At 43.8% G+C, this 23625-nt stretch overlaps 1 protein-coding gene across 1 annotated transcript in view; it reads left to right on the top strand.

The window, feature by feature from the left end:
• ASPH (aspartate beta-hydroxylase) overlaps window positions 1-23625 on the top strand; it is a 53418-nt gene that overhangs the window by 22386 nt on the left and 7407 nt on the right. The window contains exons 6-13 of the mRNA XM_054394677.1: window positions 13874-13962; window positions 15041-15127; window positions 15856-16006; window positions 17719-17855; window positions 20309-20407; window positions 21264-21353; window positions 22263-22400; window positions 23408-23543. Coding sequence (XP_054250652.1) covers window positions 13874-13962; window positions 15041-15127; window positions 15856-16006; window positions 17719-17855; window positions 20309-20407; window positions 21264-21353; window positions 22263-22400; window positions 23408-23543 — 927 coding nt within the window. The remainder of the gene's footprint in view (window positions 1-13873; window positions 13963-15040; window positions 15128-15855; window positions 16007-17718; window positions 17856-20308; window positions 20408-21263; window positions 21354-22262; window positions 22401-23407; window positions 23544-23625) is intronic.

Raw genomic sequence — 23625 nt, 5'->3', positions numbered from 1 at the left:
CCTGCCCATGGCAGGGGGTTGGGAACTGGATGATCTGTAAGGTCCATTCCAGCACAAACCATTTTATGTCTCTATGAATTTATTCAATTGTGTGACTTAGTGCCCGGTAAAACCTTGTAGTATTAAATCCCTGTGTTTAGTTCTGTTATTCTGGACCTAAATCTGTGACCTTTTTAACTTCTCTTCTACTTAGCTGTTGAAAACTTGATTAGAATATAAAATACCAAATATTTTTATTTAAGGTGACTCTGACCTGGCTCTAGAAGATGCAGTGGAACACGACACAGGTACAGCCCACAGCCTTAGTTTCTTTTATTGAAGCTTCATTGAATTTTGACCCCAAATCAAGACAAACAAATGCCACCCCAAAACTCAGCCACTGGAACTGAGCGTTCAGCATCGTTTCCTTAGTAAATTATTACAGCTGTGTTTTAGTTTATGTTCTGAAATAATACAAAGACCTGCATGAACATGGATGAGAGGGAATAGATTGAAGCAATGCTAAAGGCTTGGGGCAGAGTGGCTTGAAAGCAGCTTGGTGGAAAAGGGTCTGGGGATGCTGGTGGTTGGCTGGCTGAAGATGAGCCAGCAATGTGCCCAGGTGGCCAAGAAGGCCAACAGCATCCTGGCCTGGATCAAAACCAGTGTGTCCAGCAGGAGCAGGGCAGTGACTGTGCTGCTGTACTCTGCCCTGGTGAGGCCACAGCTTGAGCACTGGGTGCAGTTCTGGGCTCCACAGCATAGGAAAGACATTGAGGGGCTGGAGCATGTCCAGAGAAGAGCACTGAGGCTGGGGAGGGGTTTGGAGGAGCAGCTGAGGGAGCTGGGGTGATTTAGTCTGGAGAAGGCTGAGGGGAGATCTTAGAGCTCCCTGAAAGGAAGTTGGAGGGAGGCTGGGGTTGGTCTCTTCTCCCAAGTACCCAGTGATAGCACGAGAGGCAGGGGGTTGAAGCTGTGCCAGGGAAGGTTTAGGCTGGACATGAGGAAAAACTTCTTCACTGAGGGAGTGCTGAGGGGTTGGAACAGGCTGCCCTGGGAGGTGGTGGAGTCAGCATCACTGGAGGTGTTTGAGAAGCTCTAGATGTGGTGCTTCAGGACATGGTTTAGTGGTCATGGTAGTTGGGTTGTGTTCCATGATCTTCAAGGTTTTTTCCAGCCTGACTGATTGCATGATTCATTATTTCTCTCCATTGTGTTTCCTTCATCACTGACTATTTCCTTAGCTGCTGAGTACATTCCAGAGGAGGTGAATGAAGCCACAGAACCAGGTGAATATTTTGTAATTGTGATCATAAAGTGTTTGATGAAATAAAGACATTTTGAAATCTGGTGGAAAAGAGAAGAAAGCTCATTCTGTACTTTCACTTTATCTTACAGATGAAATTATTGAAGATTTTGATGTTGATAAAGAGCCACCAGGTAGGACTTTTTATAGGCTGTGAAAGAAAACATTTTTTCCCTTCCTTTTTTATTTGTTAATACACAAAACCCCCAAAACAAACACTGCAACAGGTTGCCCAGGGAGGTAGTTGTGGCTTCATCCCTGGAGATATTCAAAGTGAGGCTTGAGAAGGCTCTGGGCAACCTGATCTGGTTGAGGATGTCCCTGCTTAATGCAGAGGGGGCTGGACTGGATGACCTTTCGAGGTCCCTTCCAACCCAGACCATCCCATACTTCTGTGTTTGACACAACAATTGCAAGCAAAATCACTCTGGGGGGGATGTCCTAACAATGGAAGTCATTTATAAATAGGAGCTCAACTTTTATCTGCACTGAAATCAACCCAGTTGGTTGCTCTGCAGTTGAAGTCTTCCTTCTTGTTTGATTCTAATTTTAGTGGGTGGCTGGTGGGGAAGAGAACTGAAAAATGATGACCACACCATGTGTGACTTTCCCCACTTCTTTCCTTTGTCACAGTAGAAAGCAAGCATACAGAAGATGACGTGGCCACAGAACCAGAGGAATCAGGTTTGTCAATTATCTCTTGCATGAACTGTTGGAGCAAGTCCAGTCCAAGCCCTGCTCAAGCAGGGCACCCACAGCAGCTTGCCCAGGAGCACAATGGCCAGGAGGGGTTGGAAGCTCTCCAGACAAGGAGACTCTGAAACCTCTCTGGGCAGCCTGCTCCAGGGCTCCAGCACCCTCACACCAAGGAATTTTCTCCTCCTGTTCAGATGGAACCTCCTGGGTTCCAGTTTGTGCCTGCTGTCCCTTGTCCTGTCCCTGGGCACCACTGACAAGAGCCTGTCCCCATCCTCTTGAGTGTGCTCCCAGTTGAGAAAAACTGATACTGATAAAATTGGCCATATTAGGGTGTGTGAAGCTTGAGGATTTCTTTTGCAGTGCTGTTTCCAACCCAATCAATCCATGCTTCTATGAAAAAAACCCCACAACTCTTTGTAACTCCTTAGATACCTGCCCACTTTTAATTGTTGTTTGTGCACTTCTGATTTACAGAAATTCCTGCTCAAGCTGAGGATTATTTGAATGATGATGCAGTGGGTAAGTTCAGCTTGGCTTTTTTTTTTCCCCTTTTCATTCCCCAAAAAAATGAATCTTTAGCTAGCTGGGAAGCTTGTAAACAACTGGCATTGTGGAGAGGAGTGAAGGGATAGCTCTGCTGTCATTTAAAGCTGCTGCTTGGTTTTGAGGCAGTAAATTTTATATTAGAGGGATCAATACTTGTAAGAATGACAAGTTTTACATTTTTATCTTATACTGGATAAATGCTTGTAATAATTACTGGGTATAGAGATTCAGGGGCTGGGGGAGAGGAGGGGATTCAGGGTCTCAGGAGAGGAGGGGATTCAGGGTCTCTGAGGAGAGGAGGGGATTCAGGGTCTCAGGAGAGGAGGGGATTCAGGGTCTCAGAGGAGAGGAGGGGATTCAGGGTCTCTGAGGAGAGGAGGGGATTCAGGGTCTCAGGAGAGGAGGAGATTCAGGGTCTCAGAGGAGAGGAGGGGATTCAGGGTCTCAGAGGAGAGGAAGAGATTCAGGGTCTCAAGGAGAAGAGGGGATTCAGGGTCTCAGGGAAAGGAGAAGAGTCAGGGGTAGAAGCATTCCAAATAAAACTGAGGGTAGTTTTAATGTACAACTTAACCTGCAGTGATGTCAGTCAGAGCTGAGTGCTTTTGCTGTAAAGGGAAATGGAAACACTTGAGGTCTCAAAATGCGTAGGTACTTGCTTTGCAGGTGCCCCGTCCTGGGTGTGATCCAGGCACTGCTCTGGGCACCAGTCAGATCTGTCAGAGGCTGCCTGTGGCATGCTCAGTGGGTACTGAGGTGCAGACAGGGCTGGTTTGCCATGCCATCACGTTTCTCTTGACACAACTGATTGTCAGAGCTCTTCCATCTGTCACCTGACAGCCAAACTAGGGGATTTGCAGAGTGGCTAAATAGCTTCCACATTCGCAGGCTGCATACTGTTACATTTTCATCTGCCTTTTGGAGTTAATTATTGCAAGATGCTGCTTTGTTCTTCCTAAGGAGGTGGTTGTGTGGAGTGTGTTGTGCCTCTGGGCAGTACATGGCAGAAGCTGCAGTCCTGGAGCCCTGGCAGTTAGGCTTCTGTTCTGATTAGCCTCAGGACCCCTGGGTTAGTTCATCTTTGCAGGATGGAGAAGCTCTTAGGTGGTGTGGTGCATAGGTAGTTCTGTGGGGATTTGGCTTTCCTTGCAGGAAATGAATCCTGGAATGGTTTAGGTTGGAAGGGATCATCTCCTTAGAGATCATCTCCTCCAACCTTTCAACTAGGCTTGGTTGCTGAAAGCCTCATCCAGCCTGGCCTTGAACACCTCCAGGGACGAGGCATCCACAACCTCCCTGGGCAAACCTGTTCCAGTGTCTCCCCACCCTCCCTGGGAAGAATTTCTTCCTAGTATCCAGTCAAAATTGATTTACTCTCACATTTTCCTCTTAGACGATGATGAAGTTTGGATTTACCAGGGATTTCTATGAATTATTTGTGATGGAGGATTGAGTGTGGGGGGGTGGTTGTCTTTTCTTCTTTGCCCATGTGATGCCATTTCCCTAGGTATTCAGAACTGGTATTTCCTGGTGTTTCAGCATCAGCAGTATGAAAGTTCAGTGTAGTAGAGGCAGCCAAGAAGTCTTCTGAGTGAAGAGCAGCTTTTTGCTTTATAAATGTGCAGTCTGGACATGTATGAGCTGTGGGTCTGGGTGATAACTTGAGGCAGTGTTTTACAATCTGAGATGCTCAACTATGTCATCAGCAAGTCCTTATTCTCCTGCAGTATCAATTCATGGAATCATTTTGTATCAGGTTACAGCTTCACAGGTTGGCTTGGGTTGGAAGGGAGCCTCAGAGTTCATCTTGTCCAACACCCCTGCAGTCAGCAGGGACACCTCCAACTAGAGCAGGCTGCCCAGGGCCAGTATTCCTTTCCTGGTGTAACTCAGCTGCAGTTTGTATTTCTGTATGATAGAGCAGCTTGGAATTGCTCTGATTTGGGATTCTTGGTGAATCCTCTTTTGTAGTGGCACATAAAGTGCTGTAGTGGTGATGGAGTGATGCTTGTTGGAGACACATTTTAAGGGAGACCTGTTGCAGGTTTGAGGATTCCTTGACTCTCTGCATTTGCATTTTGGTCCTTGTTGTCTGTGTTTAGACATAAACCACTGAAGGGTTGTTCTGCCCTCCCTTTTCATCTCATACCTTTGACATTTTTATACCCCAGCACTTACTTTACCAGCTGCTGGAACCTTTTATGTGTAGCAAAGTACTCACTTGGAAAACTTTGTCCCTTCCTCATTCCATGCCTCCTTTTGTCCAAGTGTCCTTGACTTAAAAAAAAAAAAAAATCACCGATTCATAGAATGGTTTGGGTTGGAAAGGACCTTAAACACCATCCAGTTCCAACCCTCTGCCATGGGCAGGGACACCTTCCACCAGCCCAGGTTGCTCAAGGCTTCATCCAACCTGGCCTTGAACAACTCCAGGGAGGGAGCATCCACAACCTCCCTGGGCAAACCTGTTCCAGTGTCTCCCCACCCTCACTGGAAAGAACTTCTTCCTCGTCTCCAGTATAAATTGTATTTGTTTTAATTTAATTTAAATTTGTTGTAATTTATTTAAAAAAAAATAGAAAATTGGTTTAATGTATTTGTGCCATGGCCCGGATTTCCTTTGCAAGGTAAAGGAAGTGCCATATGCTGAAGAAAGAGAAAAAAAAAAAATCAATCAGTGCTTAGATAAATATTTAAAAGTTGACATTTCCCACCTTAGCCAGCAACTTTGTGTAGATTTATTCTGCTAGCTCTTAGAAATTAATTCTCCTGCTCCAAAGTTGCAGTCTTATTTTTATTTTTTTGGAACATTTAGGATTTTTTTTTTTTTTGGGGGGGGGGTGGGAGGAGGTTTGTTGTTTTTTAGAGTAAGCTGTGTTTTGGTTGGTCCTTTAATAGAGATTTCCCCTTATTTTTTCAGATACTTAAAGCTTCAAAAGAAAAAATCCCTACATCAGGAGGACCAGCCCTAAACCATACTCTACAAAAAACAAAAACACAAAACAAAAAGGGGAGCAGATGGTTCTGATAGATCCTATGCTGTAATTACCAAGCAGTTCAGGGTTTGGGGAGCAAACACTAAGATATTGTAAATGGGTTGTAGCCAACTGTCATTTTAGTGAGCTTTTATTTTTTTTTTAACACTTGGGTGTTTAATTTGCAGTCTTGTCATGATTTTTTTTTATTTTATTTTATCTCTTCCCCCCCCCCCCCCCCCCCCCCTTCTCTTGGTCAAGTTTAGTGAATTCCTTTTTTTTTTTTTTTTATATCTTCTGTGTTTGTGGCAGAGTTGCAATTCTGAGCTGCATTTTTCATCTGTTCAAGCCATTGTTTTAATATTCTATTTATAAAGCAGCAGCAAGTGCAGGGTTGTTTGTTTTTTGATGTTTTTTCTTTCCTATTTTAATCTATACCTGTTGTTGTGGTCTCTGTACAGAGCAGTTTGGTCAAACAAAACCTGTGCTAATCACGGATTTCTTTTATTTTTGTTTTTTTGAAGTGGTTTGTAAGTGCTGATCTTAACTGCAGCTTGTTGAACACTACTCAAGCACACACCCTGCTGTGAAGTTTGGCTTCAGATCTTTGGGGTTTGTGGTTGTTGGGGTTGGGGTTTTGTTTTCTTTGCACTGATGTTATGTCAACAGTTACACTCCTTGAATTTCAGCTGGTTTTTAACGGGATAAAATGTTTGTGTTTAGTTCAGACTAGTAAGGAGAGAGTTTACTCAGTTACTTTAGTCATTCAGACTATTAGAAGGCAGTTTGCTAAATTATTTTAGTCATTCAGACTATTAAGAGGCAGTTTACTAACTTATTTTAGTCATCCAGACTAGGAAAAAGCAGTTTGCTGAACTATTTTATTCATTCAGACTAGGAAAAGACAGATTACTGAATTATTTTATTAATTCAGAGTAGTGAAAGGCAGATTACTTAATTATTTTATTAATTCCGACTAAATGGCAGTTTACTAAATTACCTTATTCATTCAGACTGTTAAAAGGCAGACTACTAAATTTATTTTATTAAGTCAGACTAGTGAAAAGCAGTTTAGTGAATTACTTTTTTTCATTGAGACTATTAAAAGGCAGATTACTAAATTATTTCATTCATTCAGACTATTAAAAGGCAGATTACTAAATTATTTCATTCATTCAGGCTATTAAAAGGCAGATTACTAAATTATTTCATTCATTCAGACTAATAAAAGGGCAGATTACTAAACTATTCCATTAATCCAGACTAGTAAATGGCAGTTTACCAAATTATTTCATTCATTCAGACTATTAAAAGAGAGATTACTAAATTGTTTTGTTCATTCAGACTAGAAGAGGGCAATTTACTACATTACTTTATTCATTCAGGCTATTAAAAGGCAAATGATACTAAATTATTTTATTAATTCAGTCTAATAAAAGGGCAGTTGACAAAGTTATTTTATTAATTCTGACTAGGAAGAGGGCAATTTACTAAATGATTTTACTCATTCAGACTATTAAAAGGCTGTTTACTAAATTAATTCAGATGAGTAAAGGGGCAGTTTACTTGATTCTTTTATTCATTCAGACTAATAAAAGGCAGATTACTAATTTATGTTCTTCATTCAGACTATTAAAAGGCAGATTACTAAATGATTTTGTTCATTCAGACTATTAAAAGGCAGATTACTAAATGATTTTTTTCATTCAGACTATTGAAAGGCAGATTACTACTTTATTTTCTTCATTCAGACTATTGAAAGGCAGATTGCTAACTTATTTTCTTCATTCAGACTAGTTAAAAGGCAGTTTACTAAATGAATTCATTCCTTCAGACTAGTAAAAAGCAATTTATTCCATCACTTGATTAGTTGAGACTAGGAAAAGGGCAGTTTACTAAAATACTTCATTCAGAAAAAAAAGCAAAAAAAAAAAAAAAGCTGATCTAAAAGGTTTTTATTTAGGCAGATGTGGGTTTATTGTTTTGTTGTTTTTTTTTTTTCCAAGCAAAAATGGCTAAAAACTCCCACCATAGGCAGGCAGGGAGTCAGTGTAGATTGCAACACCACTGGGATCATACTGAGTTCAGGGAAATTCCTTCTGGTTTGCCTCCCAGTAAGATGGGCTCAAAGCTGAAGAAAGAAGTCAAATTTGTGCCAATACTTGACTTGTACATTTTCTTTGGAAGCAAAAAGCTTTGGAGGTTGAAAGTTTTAAGAAAATTGGAAAAAAAAAAAAAAAGAAAAGGATGTCAGAATGGAGCCTTTGTGTGATTTCCATTCCTGCTATAATTGGGGTATTTTTTAACCCATTCTGTGCTGCTGTTCCACAGTGACAAAGACATATTTTAATCCTTTGGAGTTTTGCAGATGTTCTTTTTTTTTTTTTCTTTGGCTCAGGAATAATTGCTGTGATTTTTAAGGACATTTCCAAGCCTGGTACAGGAGCTTAGGAGAAATAAAATAATAGGAGGGAAAAAAAATAATAAAAATAATAGGAGAAGAAAAAGAAGAAAAAAAAAAAACCTAGAAATTAAAATAATAGAAATTAAAATAATAGGAGAGGAAATAAAATAATAGGGAGAGAAATACAATAATAAGAGAAGAAATAAAAATAATAGGAAAAAATAATAAGGAGAGAGAATAGTGGAGGGAAATTAAAATAGGTGGGGGGGAAATAAATAGGGAGAAAAAATAATAGGGGGGAAATGAATAGGGGGAAATTACAATAATGGGGGGGAAATTAAATTAAAGGGGGAAATTGAAATAATAGGGGGAAATTTAAAATAGGGGGGAAAGTAAAATAATAGGAGGGAAATTAAAATAATAGGGGGAAAGTAAAATAACGGGAGAGATAAAAATAAGAGGGGAAGAAATAAAATAATAGAAGAAATAAAATTAGTAGGGGGAGAAATAAACATAGTAGGGGGAGAAATGAAATAACAGAAGAAATAAAAATAATAGGGGGAAAAGTAAAATAATAGGGGAGAAATTAAAATAATGGGGGAAAAAGTAAAATTACAGGGGAGAGATTAAAATAAGAGGGGAAGAAATAAAATAATAGAAGAAATATGGGGAGAAATAAATAGGGGGAGAAATAAACATAGTAGGGGGAGAAATCAAATAGTAGAAGAAATAAAAATAATGGGGGGGAAGTAAAATAATAGGGGGGAATTAAAATAATTAGGGGAAAAGTAAAATAGCAGGGGAGAAATTAAAATAAGAGGGGAAGAAATAAAATAATAGAAGAAATAGGGGGAAAAATAAATAGGGGGAGAAATAAACATGGTAGGGGGAGAAATAAACTATTAGAAGAAATAAAAATAATAGTGAGGAGAACTAAAAATAATGGTGGGGGGAAATAAGATCCTTTTTCAGAAGAGAAATGAGTTTGGTGAGCCTGGCAGTGGTTGCCAGGGAGCTGTCTCCTTTCTCTAAGGCTCTTCTGGAGTCAGGTTCTTAGCTGCTTGCAGTGGTAGTGGGAGGGAGATCCTGTGCTGGCCTTTTCCCTTTGGGGTTGCAGTCAGGGCTGTGTGTGAGTGGAGCTGAGAGTCTGCTCAGCAAACACAGGTGTCCCAAAGTGAGTCCTTTAGACTTTTCAGGAGAGCAATAATCCTCTTAGACTGTGATGTGCTTCGGGGTGGGGTTTTTGTTGTCGTTGTTGCTGTCCCTGGTGAAATGAGCTGTGAATTGCAGAGCAATAATCTTTACAAAGCCATATTCTGTGGGAGTGGTTTCAGAGTGGTGAATCCAGGACTTTTTTTCCCCTTTTGTATCTTCAAAGTGGCAGCCTGTGGGTAGAATCCTGGGACTGTGAGAGTTTATTATGCTGTGATCAAACTTTTTAAGCATTTTGTAACTGGGTTATGTGATTTTTATGTGCTTCATGTTTACAAAACTATGCCAAGCTCTGAGCAAGGTCAAGCAGGCTATTAAAGAAATGTGTATTTAATCTGTTTTAATGTTTGGCTGCAATAAAACACAGAAGAATATCTCTTGTCTTTCTACTGTCATTATTTCCCCCCTAAATGTTCTACTTAGCTGTTGAAAACTTGGTTAGAATATAAACCACCAAATATTTTGGAACTAGATGATCTTTCAGGTCCTTCCCAACCCAAACCATTCAGTCTATGCAAATAACTATAGCTAAAAAGCCTCCTGGCCTCTTTTTTGAGTCTTTGCTGTTAAGTTTATGGGGAAGGAATATTGGATCATGGTTTTTACCTTGTAGTCACATACATGTTTTGCCTTTTAATCACATAATCAGAGAGAGAGAAAGGGAGAAGGAGAGAGGAGGGAGATAGAGGGAGAGACAGGGAGGGAGAGGGAGAGGCAGGGAGGGAGAGGGAGAGGCAGGGAGGGAGAGGAAGAGACAGGGAGGGAGAGACAGAGAGGGAGAGGGAGAGACAGGGAGGGAGAGACAGAGAGGGAGAGGGAGAGACAGGGAGAGAAAGGAAGGGAGGGGGAAGGATGGAGAGGGAGAGACAGGGAGGGAGAGGGAGAGACAGAGAGGGAGAGAAAGGAAGGGAGGGGGAAGGAGGGAGAAAGGAAGGAGGGGAAGAAGGAAAGAGAGAAAGAAAGAGAAGAGAGAGAATGAAAGAGAGAGAAATAGAGTTCCAAGAATTTTTTAATTAGTGAACATTTTTTTCTGTGCTTTTATCATGTGTGTACCACCAAAATCTACTGAATATCTAAAGGGGAAGGTTTCTGAACTGTTTTCTGCCACAAGCAATCACACATAATATTTGAAGCAACCACAGAGAAAGGCTTTTTGTGGTTCAGAAAGTAATCTGTGATTGCTTGGGGGGGTGAAAAATAAGTAATGTAAAAGTCCTGTTGGCCCAATTATTTTGAGGTTAGGCTGTTGTTTTCTTGTTTCTCTTCACACAAGTCAATGTCAGTGAAATGATGTTTTTAATGTTCTAGGGAAAAGTGAAAAAGAAGCTGGCCAAGACAAACCAGAGAAAGGTAAGCCTGGAAGTAACATCCTGCAAGTCCAAAGCTTGCTTTCTGCGAGGACTGACTTGAATCAGGCTGAATAGTGGTGAAGCTTAGCTCCTGTAGGACGTTTGAGGATCAGCTGGAGCTGAGCAAGCACCCAGAGTGCAGCTGCCTCTCTAAATGAACACACAGCCATTCCCAAAGCCGACAGCAGTGTCTTCCCCCTCTTAGGTGGTCACAGGCTGCTCTTAAGAGCTGCTGCTGTTTGAGGAGTAAAATATTCAGTGTTCTACTCATGCTTTAGGGTTCAGGAGGTCACAGCCTCACTACCTTCCTCTGGTGTCTCTGGGCACCAGGCAACCTGGGCTGCCTGGCCCCAACAGCTGGGCTCAGCACTGCCTGCTGGGCTAAGCTGGGGGAGACAGGTGGCACCAAAATCAGTCCTTGTCAGCTCTGTGTTCACCCAGTGAGGGGTTCTGCCTGCCTGAGTTCAGGAAGGAGCATGCAGAAGAGGTTTGATGGGGAGGAGTGTGGCTTTGCCAACAGCACTGGCCTCACAATGATGATGTTGGGATCTCAGTGCTGGTCAGGAGCTAAAGGGCAGGGGGCAAGAGGATGGAGCCAAACTCTTCAGTGGTGTCCAGTGACTGCACAAGAGGTAACAGGCACAAATTGGGACCCAGGAGGTTCCATCTGAGCAGGAGGCAAAAGTTTGGTGTGAGGGTGCTGGAGCCCTGGAGCAGGCTGCCCAGAGAGGTTGTGGAGCCTCCTTCTCTAGAGAGACTTCAAACCCACCTGGCCATTGTGATCCTGGGCAAGCTGCTGTGGGTGCTTTAGCAAAGGGTTGAACTGGATGATCTCCAGAGGTCCCTTCCAGCCCCCACCATACTGGAATTCTGTGTGATTCCCCTTGTCTCCTCCCCTGAGATACTCTGACCTTCCCAGTCCAAGTTGGAATCTTTCAGTTACGAGCTGCAAACCACAGATGAACACTTAGCAGACTGACTGCTTTTACCTGGAATTCCAAATTTGCTCAAGCAATTGTCCTTCTTCCTCATACTGGGCCCACATCATTACCCAGATGAGGTTTGGAAATTGTGTTGCCTCTCAGTGAGCACTTGAACGAGAATTTGATGATGATGGAAGCCTCCTGTCATTGTCCTGTTGTTTGGGAAGCTCATTAGGTGAGACAGAGTGCAAGGGAGCCACTTGCTTTATGGACTTCCAGAAATGATATCTTAGAAGGTACAAACCCAGCTAACTGCATCCAGACAATTCAGAGGCAGCAGCACCACAAGAATTGAAAGATCTTTCTGAAGTCTGCTGGTAGAACAAGCAAAACCTCCCTAATCAACTTACCTAGGGAAGCAATCAGACAATAAAATCTGGGGCATTTGAGGGACTAATAAAGCCATGGAATCTAATGACCATCATCAATCTCTAGCTGCAGTTATCCCAGAACAATTTCCCTTGCAGTAAAAAGTATTCTGCAGGGTCCCCTCTCTGAAGTGGCTGTTGGCTGGGTAGAGATGTTGGTCGTAAGAAACAATTAGAGAATGATAATTTCAGTTTGGGGAAGTATTTAGTTGCTGCTCCCTTTTCATCGTGAAGTCTTTTAGGCTTCATTCAAAGGCTGGAATCAAGCAACCCTTTGGCCAAAGAGCTGAAATATTTTTCCTCATTGACTTTCTGCCCCCAGATACTGGCATAGAATCATGCTTTGGGTTGGAAGGGACTTTGAAACCTCACCTAGACCAACCCCTTCACAGTGGGCAAGGACATCTTCAACTAGAGCAGGTTGCTCAGAACCCCAAAAAACCTGACCCACAGTGGTTCCAGGGCATCTACACCTCTCTGGGCAACCTGGGCCTGGGTCTCAGCACCCTCAGTGTAAAAACTTTCTTCCTTCTCTCAAGTCTGAATCCTTCCTCTTTTAGTTTAAACCATCACCCCTTGCCCTGTCACAACAGGCACTGCTGAAAAGCCTGCCCCCAGGCATGACATTTTCTTCTACTGTTCTAACAGGTCAGTGAATCTAGCACAGCATGGTTGGGTTTTGGCTACTGTCAAGTTATGGGAATGCTCCCTGCTCCCTTAAGGTGGAAATGACAATAGGAGAGAACTCAAATCCACCTTCTTATGTCAAAGTCTGCCTGTACTCAGCACTGGCTCTCTACAAGTCCCTGAAAGGAAACTTGAGACAGCTGGGGGTTAGTCTCTCAAGGAACAAGCCAGAGGACAAGAGGAAATGACCTCAAGTTGCACCAGGAGAGGTTTGGATATGAGGAAAAATCTCTTCCCCCAAAGGGTTGTGAAGGCTGTCCCAGGGCAGTGGTGCAGTCCCCATCCCTAGTGGAGTTTCAAAGCTGTGCGGATGTGGTGCTGAGGGACATGGTTTGGTGGTGACCTGGCAGTGCTGGGTTTAGAGTGGGACTTGATGGCCTCAAAGCCAAGATGTTTCTATGATTCTGGGATTTAAAAATCCTCAGTGGTGTTGTTGCACAACCCTAGTGGGATATATCAAAGAATTATCATCATTTTAATGCTCCACCAGTCCTAGACTGCAAATCACCCCAGCAGTTGTGTGCTCCTGCATTAACTCCAGCCACACACTGAACTCCCTGAGTCACTGAAGGAAAATGTCATGTTGTTTGGGGTTTAATTTTTTATTTTCCATTGAAAACAGACAAGTTTGCTTCTTTTGTAACATTGGATTTAATGTATTGGGTCACATCTGCTAAAAGATTATTACACTAGAAGGAGGCAATGAGTAATTTATGGCCATAGTCCTGCAGGGAGCTAGGAGGCTATCTGGTTAATATAGAGGAATGCTTGATGGTTGCACTGAATGCTCCCTGGAGAATCCTTGAAGGTAGGAAGAGGTGGGGAGATGGAAATGGTTGCTCATTATGTAATGTTTACTGTCTTGTGGTGGTGCCTAGCAGCTGAATAATATTGATGTGAACAGCTCCTCTCCAGCTTTTCATATTGATCCCCTGCTGCTCTGAAGCTGATGGAGAACTCTACTGCAACTGGGAAGATAATAGTTCTTGGTGATGGAGGGGGGCAAAGAGGTTATGGAATCACAGAGGTGTTCTGGGTGGAAAAGACCTTTCAGATAATTGAGTCCAACCCTTAACCCAGCCCTGCCAGGTCACCACTAACCCATGGCCCTCAGCACCACCTCTACACAGCTTTGAAACCACTCTAGGTATGGAGATTCCACCACTGCCCTGGGACAGCCTATTCCAGTTTGAGTGACTGCAGATTGCTTTTTCCCTGTGACTGTGACAAGGAAACAATTTCTTTTCAGTGAATGCTGAAAGTGCCATGTTTGAAACTCAGACACTTCACCAGCACAGCCTTAGTCACTTGTTAAAGCCTCCTCCACAGCAGAAGTGATCAACTGTGTGGCTTTTGTATCTCTTCTAGCTAAAAAGAAGAAGAAGCCAAAGCTCTTAAACAAGTTTGACAAGACCATTAAAGCTGAGCTAGATGCTGCAGAAAGGCTCAGGAAAAAGGTAAGGTTTGAGTGTTTCCCTCAGGACAAAAATGAATAAAATGAACCTGGAAAAGGGGAGAATTGCTTTAAGATACCTTTCTCTGGAACCACCTTTTGGAAACCTTAAATATTCAGAGCATGCTTGGCCTTCAAGGTTCATTTCTGCTTCAGCTGAAGTTCTTTAAGGACCATAACTCCAGGTCTGTCCATGTCTGTTTGCTCACCTTGAAAAGATTTAGTGTAGCCATGAATTCCTGTCACCAAAAACTGCTGAGAGAAACCACAGGGAACAAGGCTGCAAGACAGCTCTGGCCTGCCACTGTTGTCCATTTGAGTACTGAAGTCAGCTGGGAGGAGAACTGGAGAAGAAGGATTAGAGGGACTCTAGAGGGACTCCAGAATAAGATTTAGAAGAACTCTAGAAGAATTGGAAGGTCTCTAGAAGGAGACTTAGAAGGATTAGAAGGACTCCAGAAGATTTAGAAGGAGACTTAGAAGGATTAGAAGAACCTCTAGAGGGACTCAGGGAGACTTAGAGGGAGACTTAGAGGGAGACTTAGAGGGAGACTTAGGAAGATTAGAAGGACTCTAGAAGAAGAATTGGAAGAAGAATTAGAAGACCTCTAGGAGGGCTCTAGAAGACCTCTAGGAGAACTCCAGAAGAACTTTAGTTTGGAAGAACTGCAGTTGTGATGCTGTTCTTCATGTGAGATATGCAGAGAGGAAATTTCCATCTGTGTTGAGAGCTTCGTCTCTGTTCTCTGTCAGTCAGTTTGGATTTTGCTCTCAGCAACAGAACCCTTCTATGTTATAGGCAGGTCAGTGTCACCTCAGCAGTTCATTTTCCCTCAGAAGAGGTAAAGTAAACCCAAAGCTGGCATTTTAACCATAGAAAATATTAAAACAATACTGAATTATCACTTCAATAAGCAGCCAATCCTAACAGAAATGGGTGCAAACTGTCAATTCAGGCTGCATTTCTGCCTTGCTTTTGGTTGTTGAGTTTTTATAATTGGGGAAACAAATGTGTGATTAGGTCATGCATCCTGCAGCATTTTTGTCAGCTAGAGCTGTTGATAAATCTCTCTGCTTCCCAGGGAAAAGTGGAAGAAGCTTTGAGGGCCTTTGAAGCTTTAGTGAATCAATATCCAGAGAGTCCTCGAGCAAGATATGGGAAAGCACAGGTACTGAGACAAAGCCAGAAATGTTCAAAGTGGTTAAATCAACCTTTTTTTTTTTTTTTCAACAATACAATTCCAAACCCCACTCAGACTCCACATCTAATTTTATGGATGTTTCCTTGGGAAATCAGAGGGCTGTGTGCTCTGCCACAGGGGATCTGTTCCAGTCCTCTGTCCTTCCCCAGCTACTTCAGAAGCTTTCATCCAACTTTTAGTCTGGTGGGAAATGCTGTAAGTTAAGGCAAAACTAAGAACCATCCTGGAGAGCTCATGGAAACTGTTGGGTGAACAATCAGAGATCAACCCCAGCTCATGCAACAGGCAGAACTCAGCTATTACCTACTGTTTGCTACAGCTGGTAAATGAACACTTAAAGGGAGGGTGTCAGGAGGATGGGACCAGGATTTTTCCAGCACAAGGTGTAACAGGCACACACTTGAACAGCAGAAATTCCTTCTGAACATGAGGAGGAACTTCTTTAAGGGTGATGGAGCAGGACTCTGAGATCCTTCTCCATGGAGCTGCTTTCCAGCAGGCCAAGAATTAACCACAAAGCACAACCCAACAAGATCTTCCATTGTTAACGCCAGAATTATCCAAATTAAAGGAAACTCTCCATTTGTTCCCAGAGTCTAAATACTGCATGGTTTGCCTTTGAAGGGAAACCAAAGATCTTTTGGGGTGTTGTGGGTTTTGATGGGTTCTAATCAGGGCTTTGTGATTCTTTCCAGTCTGAAGATGACTTAGCTGAGAAGATGAGAAGCAATGAGATGCTGCAGAAAGCCATCAACACCTATGATGAGGTGGTTCATCTGCCAAATGTCCCTTCAGACCTGGTAAAGCTGAGCTTGAAACGAGAAGCAGACAGGCAGCAGTTCCTTGGTAAGATGTGAGGGGGGTGAGTTGTGTGAGCAAGGTCTGCAGGAGATCCTGAAGGACTTGAAAGTGCCAGTTTCCTCAGAGTTTCAGTAGGGCTTTTTCTGTTCCTAATCTCTTCATGCTTCTGAAGAACAGTTTTGACTGCTTGAACATTTGCCTAGGAAGCTGGTGCATGGCATTGCCTTTATGGAAATAGTGCACATGGACAACAGTGGCCTGGGTGCTGGGAGAAGCTGTGATGGGAGCTGGCCAAAAATGTTTCTTTTGAGAGGGAAAAAAGAAGAGAATTTACTACTTTTTTTTTTTTTCTCTGCTGAAGCTGAGAGAAACCAAGAGGAAGTTACCAGCATATGCAGAGTGAATATGCCCAGAATAAATGTTCAGTAAAGACAGAGAAGAATGAGGTTGAACTTGGGGATGTCACTGGCCCCAGGTTGCCCAGAGAGGTGGTGGATGCCCCATCTAGGGTAAATCTGTAGGCTGACCCATGGTCTGTGGCTGTTGCCTCCAAAGGTTCTGCATAATGATGTCCCTCAGGACACCTCACATGCTCTCTGTCTCTTCATTGTTGCCTGCAAAGTCCAAATTTAACTATGGGGTTCCCATGAGTCCCATCCCTGGAACCATCCCAGCTCAGGTTGCTTGGGGCTCTGAGCAACCTGCTCTAGTTGCAGATGTCCCTGCTGACTGCAGGGGGTTGGACTGGGTGACCTCTAAAGGTCCCATACCCAAACCAGGTTATGATTCTGTGGCACCTGAAAGTTCAGATCTCAATTCTGGAATGTACAAGAAGCACTATTATTGCATGTTTCATATTTCTATTTCAATTATTTCATATTTCTATTATTTCACATTTCTATTACTTAATATTTCTATTATTTCATGTTTCTATTATTTCTATTATTTCATGTTTCTATTGTTTCTATTATTTCATGTTTCTATTGTTTCTATTATTTCATGTTTCTATTGTTTCTATTATTTCATGTTTGTTTCTTTTATTTCTATTTTCATGTTTCTATTGTTTCTATTATTTCATGTTTGTTTCTATTATTTCAAGTTTCCCTTATTTATTTCTATTATTTCATGTTTCTGTTTCTATTATTTCATGTTTGTTTCTATTATTTCAAGTTTCTCTTATTTATTTCTATTATTTCATGTTTCTATTGTTTCTATTATTTCGTGTTTGTTTCTATTATTTCAAGTTTCTATTGTTTCATGTCTCTGTTATTTCATGTCTCCATTATTTCATGTCTCCCTTGTTTCATGTTTCTGTTCTTTCAGCTCTCATTTCAGCTATTATTGCAGTTATTTCATGTCTCATGCATTCTTTGGCATGATTTCAGATACTATTGAATCAATGCATCATTAATTTCAAGTTTATTTGGCTGTGTTGGTGCAGTTTTGGCCAAGCCCTTTGACGTCTGTGTGTGAAAGAGCAGCCAAAGCTGAGGTGATGTTGTCACTGCTACACTATGAGCAGTTCTCCACTAGAGGCTACCACAGCACTGCATGATGCTCACACACAGCCAGCTGAAATCAGTCCTTCTACAGCTGCACCCCCCAGGCACAAGCCAGCAGCTGAATCTGCTCCTGGCTGACTTGCACAAGGGCTTTTCAGGTTCTGCTTCTGGAACATTTGACCCCAGCTTGGTGGTTTTTTAGATGCTGTGCAAGGTTCTGGCTGCTGTTGTAATTCTCTTCTCCCATCACACCAGGTCGCATGAGGGGTTCCCTGCTTACTCTGCAGAAGTTGGTTCAACTCTTTCCCAGTGATACCTCATTCAAGAATGACCTTGGGGTTGGTTACCTCTTGATAGGAGATAACAGCAAGGCCAAGAAGGTGTATGAAGAGGTGAGTTTCTTTCCCAGCCTAGGGAAATATTAGTTGCATTCATGTACTAAAGATTTCTTGCTCTGAATTTTTAGCTGCTCCCTACAGCTCCCTGAAAGGAGGTTGGAGGCAGGTGGGGCTTGGTCTCTTCTCCCCAGTATCAAGTGTTAGAAGGAGAGGAAATGGCCTGAAATTGTGCCAGGGCAGGGTTAGGTTGGAGATCAGGAAGAATTTCTTTCCTGCAAGAGTGGTCAGGGATTGGCACAGGCTGTCCAGGGAGGTAGTGGAGTCCCCATCCCTGGAGGTGTTCAAGAAAGGTGTGGCCATGGCACTTGGGGACATGGTTTAGTGGCCATGGTGGTGTTGGGGTGATGGTTGGACTTTATGGATGATCTCAGAGGCCTTTTCCAACCCAAACAATTCTGTGATTCCCTGATTTTATGATTCTGTCAGTGGGCTTGACTATGATTCTAAGTAGCATTTGGTGGTGTTCTTCTTTCCAAGTATCTACAGATCATGATAAAACACAGCAGAAGAGACCTCTGCAGGAGCAGTTCCTCTGCTAAGAGCATTTTTCTGCCTGCCTGGCTGAGGCATGTCTGCCCAGCTCAGTGCACAGCCCTGCCTGAGCTATCTCAGGTACCAAAAGCAGGATTATCCACATCACCCCAGTAACTCTGCCCTGGCTAATTAGCCACTGATAGCCCCAGAGGTTAATTCCTCTCTTCGTGATTAATATTTAATGGGCTATGAGCAGTTTAGTAAAACTTATTTCTAAACATAATTAATATTGCATGCAGCAACAGCCATGGAGTAAGACAATTTACATTAAATACTTCCAGGGTAATTTCTGCTGATTGTTATCTCTTTGCTTCTCTTGAGGGGCTCTGAGTGGAGATCAAACCTTAATGCGAGTCGGCATAGCTGAAATGAGTCCTGATGCAGAGGATTCCTCTCTGTCTTAATTAATCAGAGAGCTTCATCCTATAGTTAAAGGGGCTGTAAGCAAATTATGCAGCTAATAAATATTTCTGTCAGTCATTTATTGCACCCTGCAGGTACAGATTGGTGGCTCAGAATAATTGCAGGCGGAAGGCTGTGGTCAGAAGGCAGAAGATGCATGAGGAGGGAACATTCTTATGCTAGGGATCAAGCTCATCCTTGCTCTGGCTTGCCTGGCTCACTGTCTGCTCCCAGTGTGTCATCTCAGGGACTTCAGATAGATTCAAAGCTTGGTATTGCCCCAACCCATAGACTCATAGAGTTGTTTCAGTTGGAAAAGGCCTCTAAGATCACCCAGTCCAACCATCACCCCAACACCACCATGGCCACTAACCATGGCCCCAAGTGCCATGGCCACACCTTTCTTGAACATCTCCAGGGATGGGGACTCCACCACCTTCCTGGGCAGCCTGTTCCAATCCCTGACCACTCTTGCAGGAAAGAAATTCTTCCTGATCTCCAACCTAACCCTCCCCTGGCACAATTTCAGGCCATTTCCTCTTGTTCTGTCACCTGATACTAGGAAGGTCCTTGCAGTTGGCCTTGTTGACCCCATGATGTTCACATGGAACTACTTCTCAAGCTTATCCATCACCTTCTAGTGTGAAAGCACAGGGAATTGCTACTGCATTAAGCCTTGCATTACCATCTGAGAGCTTTTCTTGGCCAGGCCAAGTGGAAGTTCTTCCAGAGAATTCTGTAACTCACTGTCATGCTGAGAAAGCCCTTTGCACCCCTAACTCTATCTCAACATGAGGAAAGGCTTCTTTACTGTGAGGGTGACAGAGCCCTGGAGCAGGCTGCCCAGAGAGGTTGTGGAGTCTCCTTATCTGGAGGCTTTCAAGACCCATCTGGATGTGTTCCTGTGTGCCCTGCTCTGGGTGATCCTGCTCTGGTCTCCAGAGGTGCCTTCCACCCACTAATGTTCTGTGCTTCCATGGTTCCTCCCATTATGTGATGCAGACATGGCACAGGTTCCTTCTGCCCTGTACTCACCATCCTTCACAGCACAGTCTGTTTTCTCTTACCAGCACCAGTTTGCCACCAGTACAAACCCATCAAACTTGAAACCACTTCAGGTACAGCTCTGCACTGCCCTTCCTGTGACCATGCTGGAGACAGGTTCCAGGGCAGCTGCTTTCCTTCAGATTAGTCAAACCTGTAACTGAAGTGTGCAGGAGTGGTGTTAATTCTGTAGTGTAACCTGTTGGAACTCAAGGGAGGGCTTGGAGAAAGATGGACAGCAGAGAGCTGGAATTATTCCAGCTGAAGCAATATGAGTCTTTAAAGTTTGGCTAATAAAAGAAGTTTGTGGAGGAGCACAAAAGTGAATGAGGGAAAATCAGTACAGCCAGGGCAGGAAGTTATCAGGGGTTTGCAATGGGAGGTGTCACTGCATCACTAATTAGTGAGAAGCTCTGTCATTTTCCATAGATCCATAATGAACATTTCATTCCGTTGCTCTCAAACAGGTTCTGAGCCTGGCTCCAGACGATGGCTTTGCCAAGGTGCATTATGGCTTCATCCTGAAGGCAGAGAACAAGATAGCAGAGAGCATTCCCTATCTCAAGGTATTTTTCTCACCTACAGGAAGTGTTTTACCTGTAAAAATACAACTGTGATGTGTAAGGCATGGCAAGGTAGAAGCATGCTCAGCACAGGCCACAGTTTGGCGTCTGGGGAGAAAGGACACAAAGTAAAACCTTCATCCAGCTTTCTCAGATGTTTGTGTGGCACTCATCCAGGAAGGCCATTGAGGGGCTGGAGTGTGTCCAGAGAAGGGCAACAAAGCTGAGGAAGGGTCTGGAGAACAGGGCTGGGGAGGAGCAGCTGAGGGACTTGGGGGTGTTCACCCTGGAGGAAAGGAGTGCTGAAGCCAGGTGGGGGTTGGTTTCTTCTCACAAGTAACAACCAATAAGACAAGAGGAAATAGCCTCAAATTGCACCAGGAGAGGTTCAGGTTGGACATGAGGAGCAATCTCTGCCCCAGAAGGGTTGTCAAGCTCTGAACCAGGCTGCCCAGGGCAGGGGTGCAATCCCCACCCCTGGAGGGGTTTCAAAGCTGTGTAGATGTGGTGCTGAGGGACATGGTGCAGTGGTGACCTGGCAGTGCTGGGTTAATGATTGCACTCAGTGGTCTTAAAGGTCTCTTCCAACCAAATTGTTTCTATGATACAGGGCCAGGGCCAAGTGTCAGTCTCTGAATACAGCTCTGTCTTGGAGGGACAGAGGGGGGAGGCCAGTGGTAGCATTTCTCAGTAGCCTTTTGCTGCAGGCTGGTATTCATTCAGCCATGGTGGCTCTACTCTGTGGCCTGTCTCCTGCCCAGAACTGGCAGTCTGCTGGCCACAATCCAATCAACTCTTTCAGAAAAGTCCTAATGAAGTTTCTCTGACACTTTTGGTTTGTTTTGGTTTTGTTTTTCAGGAAGGGCTTGAGTCTGGTGACCCTGGCACAGATGATGGCCGCTTCTATTTTCACCTGGGAGATGCCTTGCAGAGGATGGGAGACAAAGATGTACGCAGTTAAGATGTCCTTGCTTTAAAGGCTGAGTTCTGAAGCATCCTGGACTATTTTTAAGGATCAGACAGGGATTGCTGCCTGCTTCAGTCCCTCTGCTCTGGACTTCTTCACATTTCCCTACTTAGATCACTTCATCTTTCATATCTCCCTGCTTAGCTGTCCTGGCCTCTCATGTAGCAGCAGTGGGGGCCAGGAAGGTGGCAGCTGTTTGTGACCTTCTCTCTCTGTGGTTCATCACAGTGCTGCTCATGCTGGGTCTTCTGTTTCCAAGCATCCCATTTCCTTCCTTTGCAGGCCCTTGTTTTGCTGCTCTGCATGGGCAAAGCAAGTTGTGGAAAGGGAGAGGAAAGCAAGCAAAGGGCTTGAGTTAACCTCAGTGGGGTTCTCTCAGGTGATCAGTTCTGGTGTGGCAACAAATACTTGAAGAAACTCCAGTGAATTAGATAATTAAGTAACAGTTTAGATCCACAAAGCCAGCAGTGTGCTCATCATCCCTGGCAGCAGAAGGCACTCACCTTCTTCACTTCATAGGCAGGGAGCTGAAACAGGCAAAACAAGAATGGCCAAGGTGAGAAACCTTAGGCTGGGACCTCCCAAGGACAGCACCTGGATTACTGACCTGTCTTTGGTGTGACTGTTGTGAGAATATTGCCCTGGATGGCTAATTTTGGGTTGGGTTGATCTATTTTGGGGTTGCTAGCTGGGGGCTTGGGGCTTGTTTCTTGTTTTTTTATTTTTACTTCAAGGTGTTCGTTCCTACATTACATCAGAAAAACAACTCCAGCATCCAAAGAGAGTGTTTGTTTCCTTCCCAAAACAAAGGAAGTTGTTGGTTTGGTTTTCCTTTGTTCTGTGGGAGCTTGGCTGGTAGGAGTTTGGTTGTGAACTGCTGCAATCTTGCAGGCATACAAGTGGTATGAGCTTGGGTACCAGAGAGGTCACTTCGCATCAGTCTGGCAGCGCTCCCTCTACAACGTCAAGGGGCTGAAGGCTCAGCCTTGGTGGACAGCAAGGGAGACTGGCTACACAGAACTGGTGAAGGTAAGGCAGAACCAGTGCCAAGGAGTCCCTCTCTGCATGCAGTCCTATCTTTGCCAATAAAATTTACACTGCTGCCAGATGTGAAGCAGCTGTAAACTCCCCTGGCTGTTAGGAGCTGTGTCTAACAAGCCATATGGAGGTTTATGGGAGCCAGCTGCTGGGAGGCAGCTACACATGAACCCACTGCTGGTTGCCACCTGATTTCCTCCCTTGGAGTCAGGATGTTGCACCAAATGCAGCAGGAATTTGTTGCTCTAACCTGAGGCTTGAATCCCTGCTTTGATGAAGGCTAAGCAGGTTTACATCTTGTAGATACCAGCCCCTGGCTCAAGAGCTTTCAGTCCAAATCCTGGGCTTAGTCATTATGGTTTAGTGGAGCTTAGTGTTCTCACCAGTCAAGGTATGCTTGAGGCTGTGAAACCAGGGAGATCAAGGCAGAGCTGTGTTTGAACTCCCCCCTTCAGGAATTCCAACCCAGGAGTTCCCCATTACTCACAGCAAGGCCCCACCAGTCTGTTTTACATCCTGACTTTCAGCTTGGGTGTTTACATTTGTCCTCTCTGAACCACAATGCTCTGCTCTTGCCTGGAGTTCCAGGTGGTTTCCTAGGCACAGGAGAGCTCCCAGGTCCTGACTTTGAGCAGATCAGTTCTCTTTTGCTAGCTTGCTGTACAAAGTGATCTGTTAAAGAGCCCTTCAGCTAATCAAAAGGCAAGGCAAGGTAAGGCTGAGTCTGCAGAGGGGCTGGGGATTATTGAAATTTTATGATCCTGATGTAATTGAACCTGAGGGATGCTGTGGAAGTTGGTTTTTTTTTTCCCTGCCTTAATGTGTCAGAAGGGAGTGTGAATATAAAGGATCTTGACAATGATGATGAACACTTGGCTTTAGTGCTTTTAAAATTAACAACAAACAAAACAAGAGTTAATACTGGCAGGGGAAAATGAAAGCAGTGCTGAAAGCAAATGCAGCAACCTCCCAGTGCAGTAACACAGCTCTCCCACCAGTCCCTGGAGAAGAACTGGAAGCTGATTCGGGATGAGGGCCTTGCTGTGATGGATAAAAAAAGCAACTTCTTCCTGCCTGAAGATGAGAACCTGCGAGAGAAAGGAGACTGGAGCCAGTTCACCCTGTGGCAACAAGGTAAAACTTCCTCTCTTTCCTGTCTTTTCCCCCTTTCCAGTGTCTCAGGCTAATGCAGCATAAGAAGGAGCAGCAACACCAT

The sequence above is a fragment of the Indicator indicator genome, chromosome 31 (assembly GCF_027791375.1).
Source record: "Indicator indicator isolate 239-I01 chromosome 31, UM_Iind_1.1, whole genome shotgun sequence".
NCBI classification, from domain to species: Eukaryota; Metazoa; Chordata; class Aves; order Piciformes; family Indicatoridae; genus Indicator; species Indicator indicator.
Note: the sequence above shows the minus strand (reverse complement) of the source record. Positions and strands in the feature narration are given on the sequence as shown.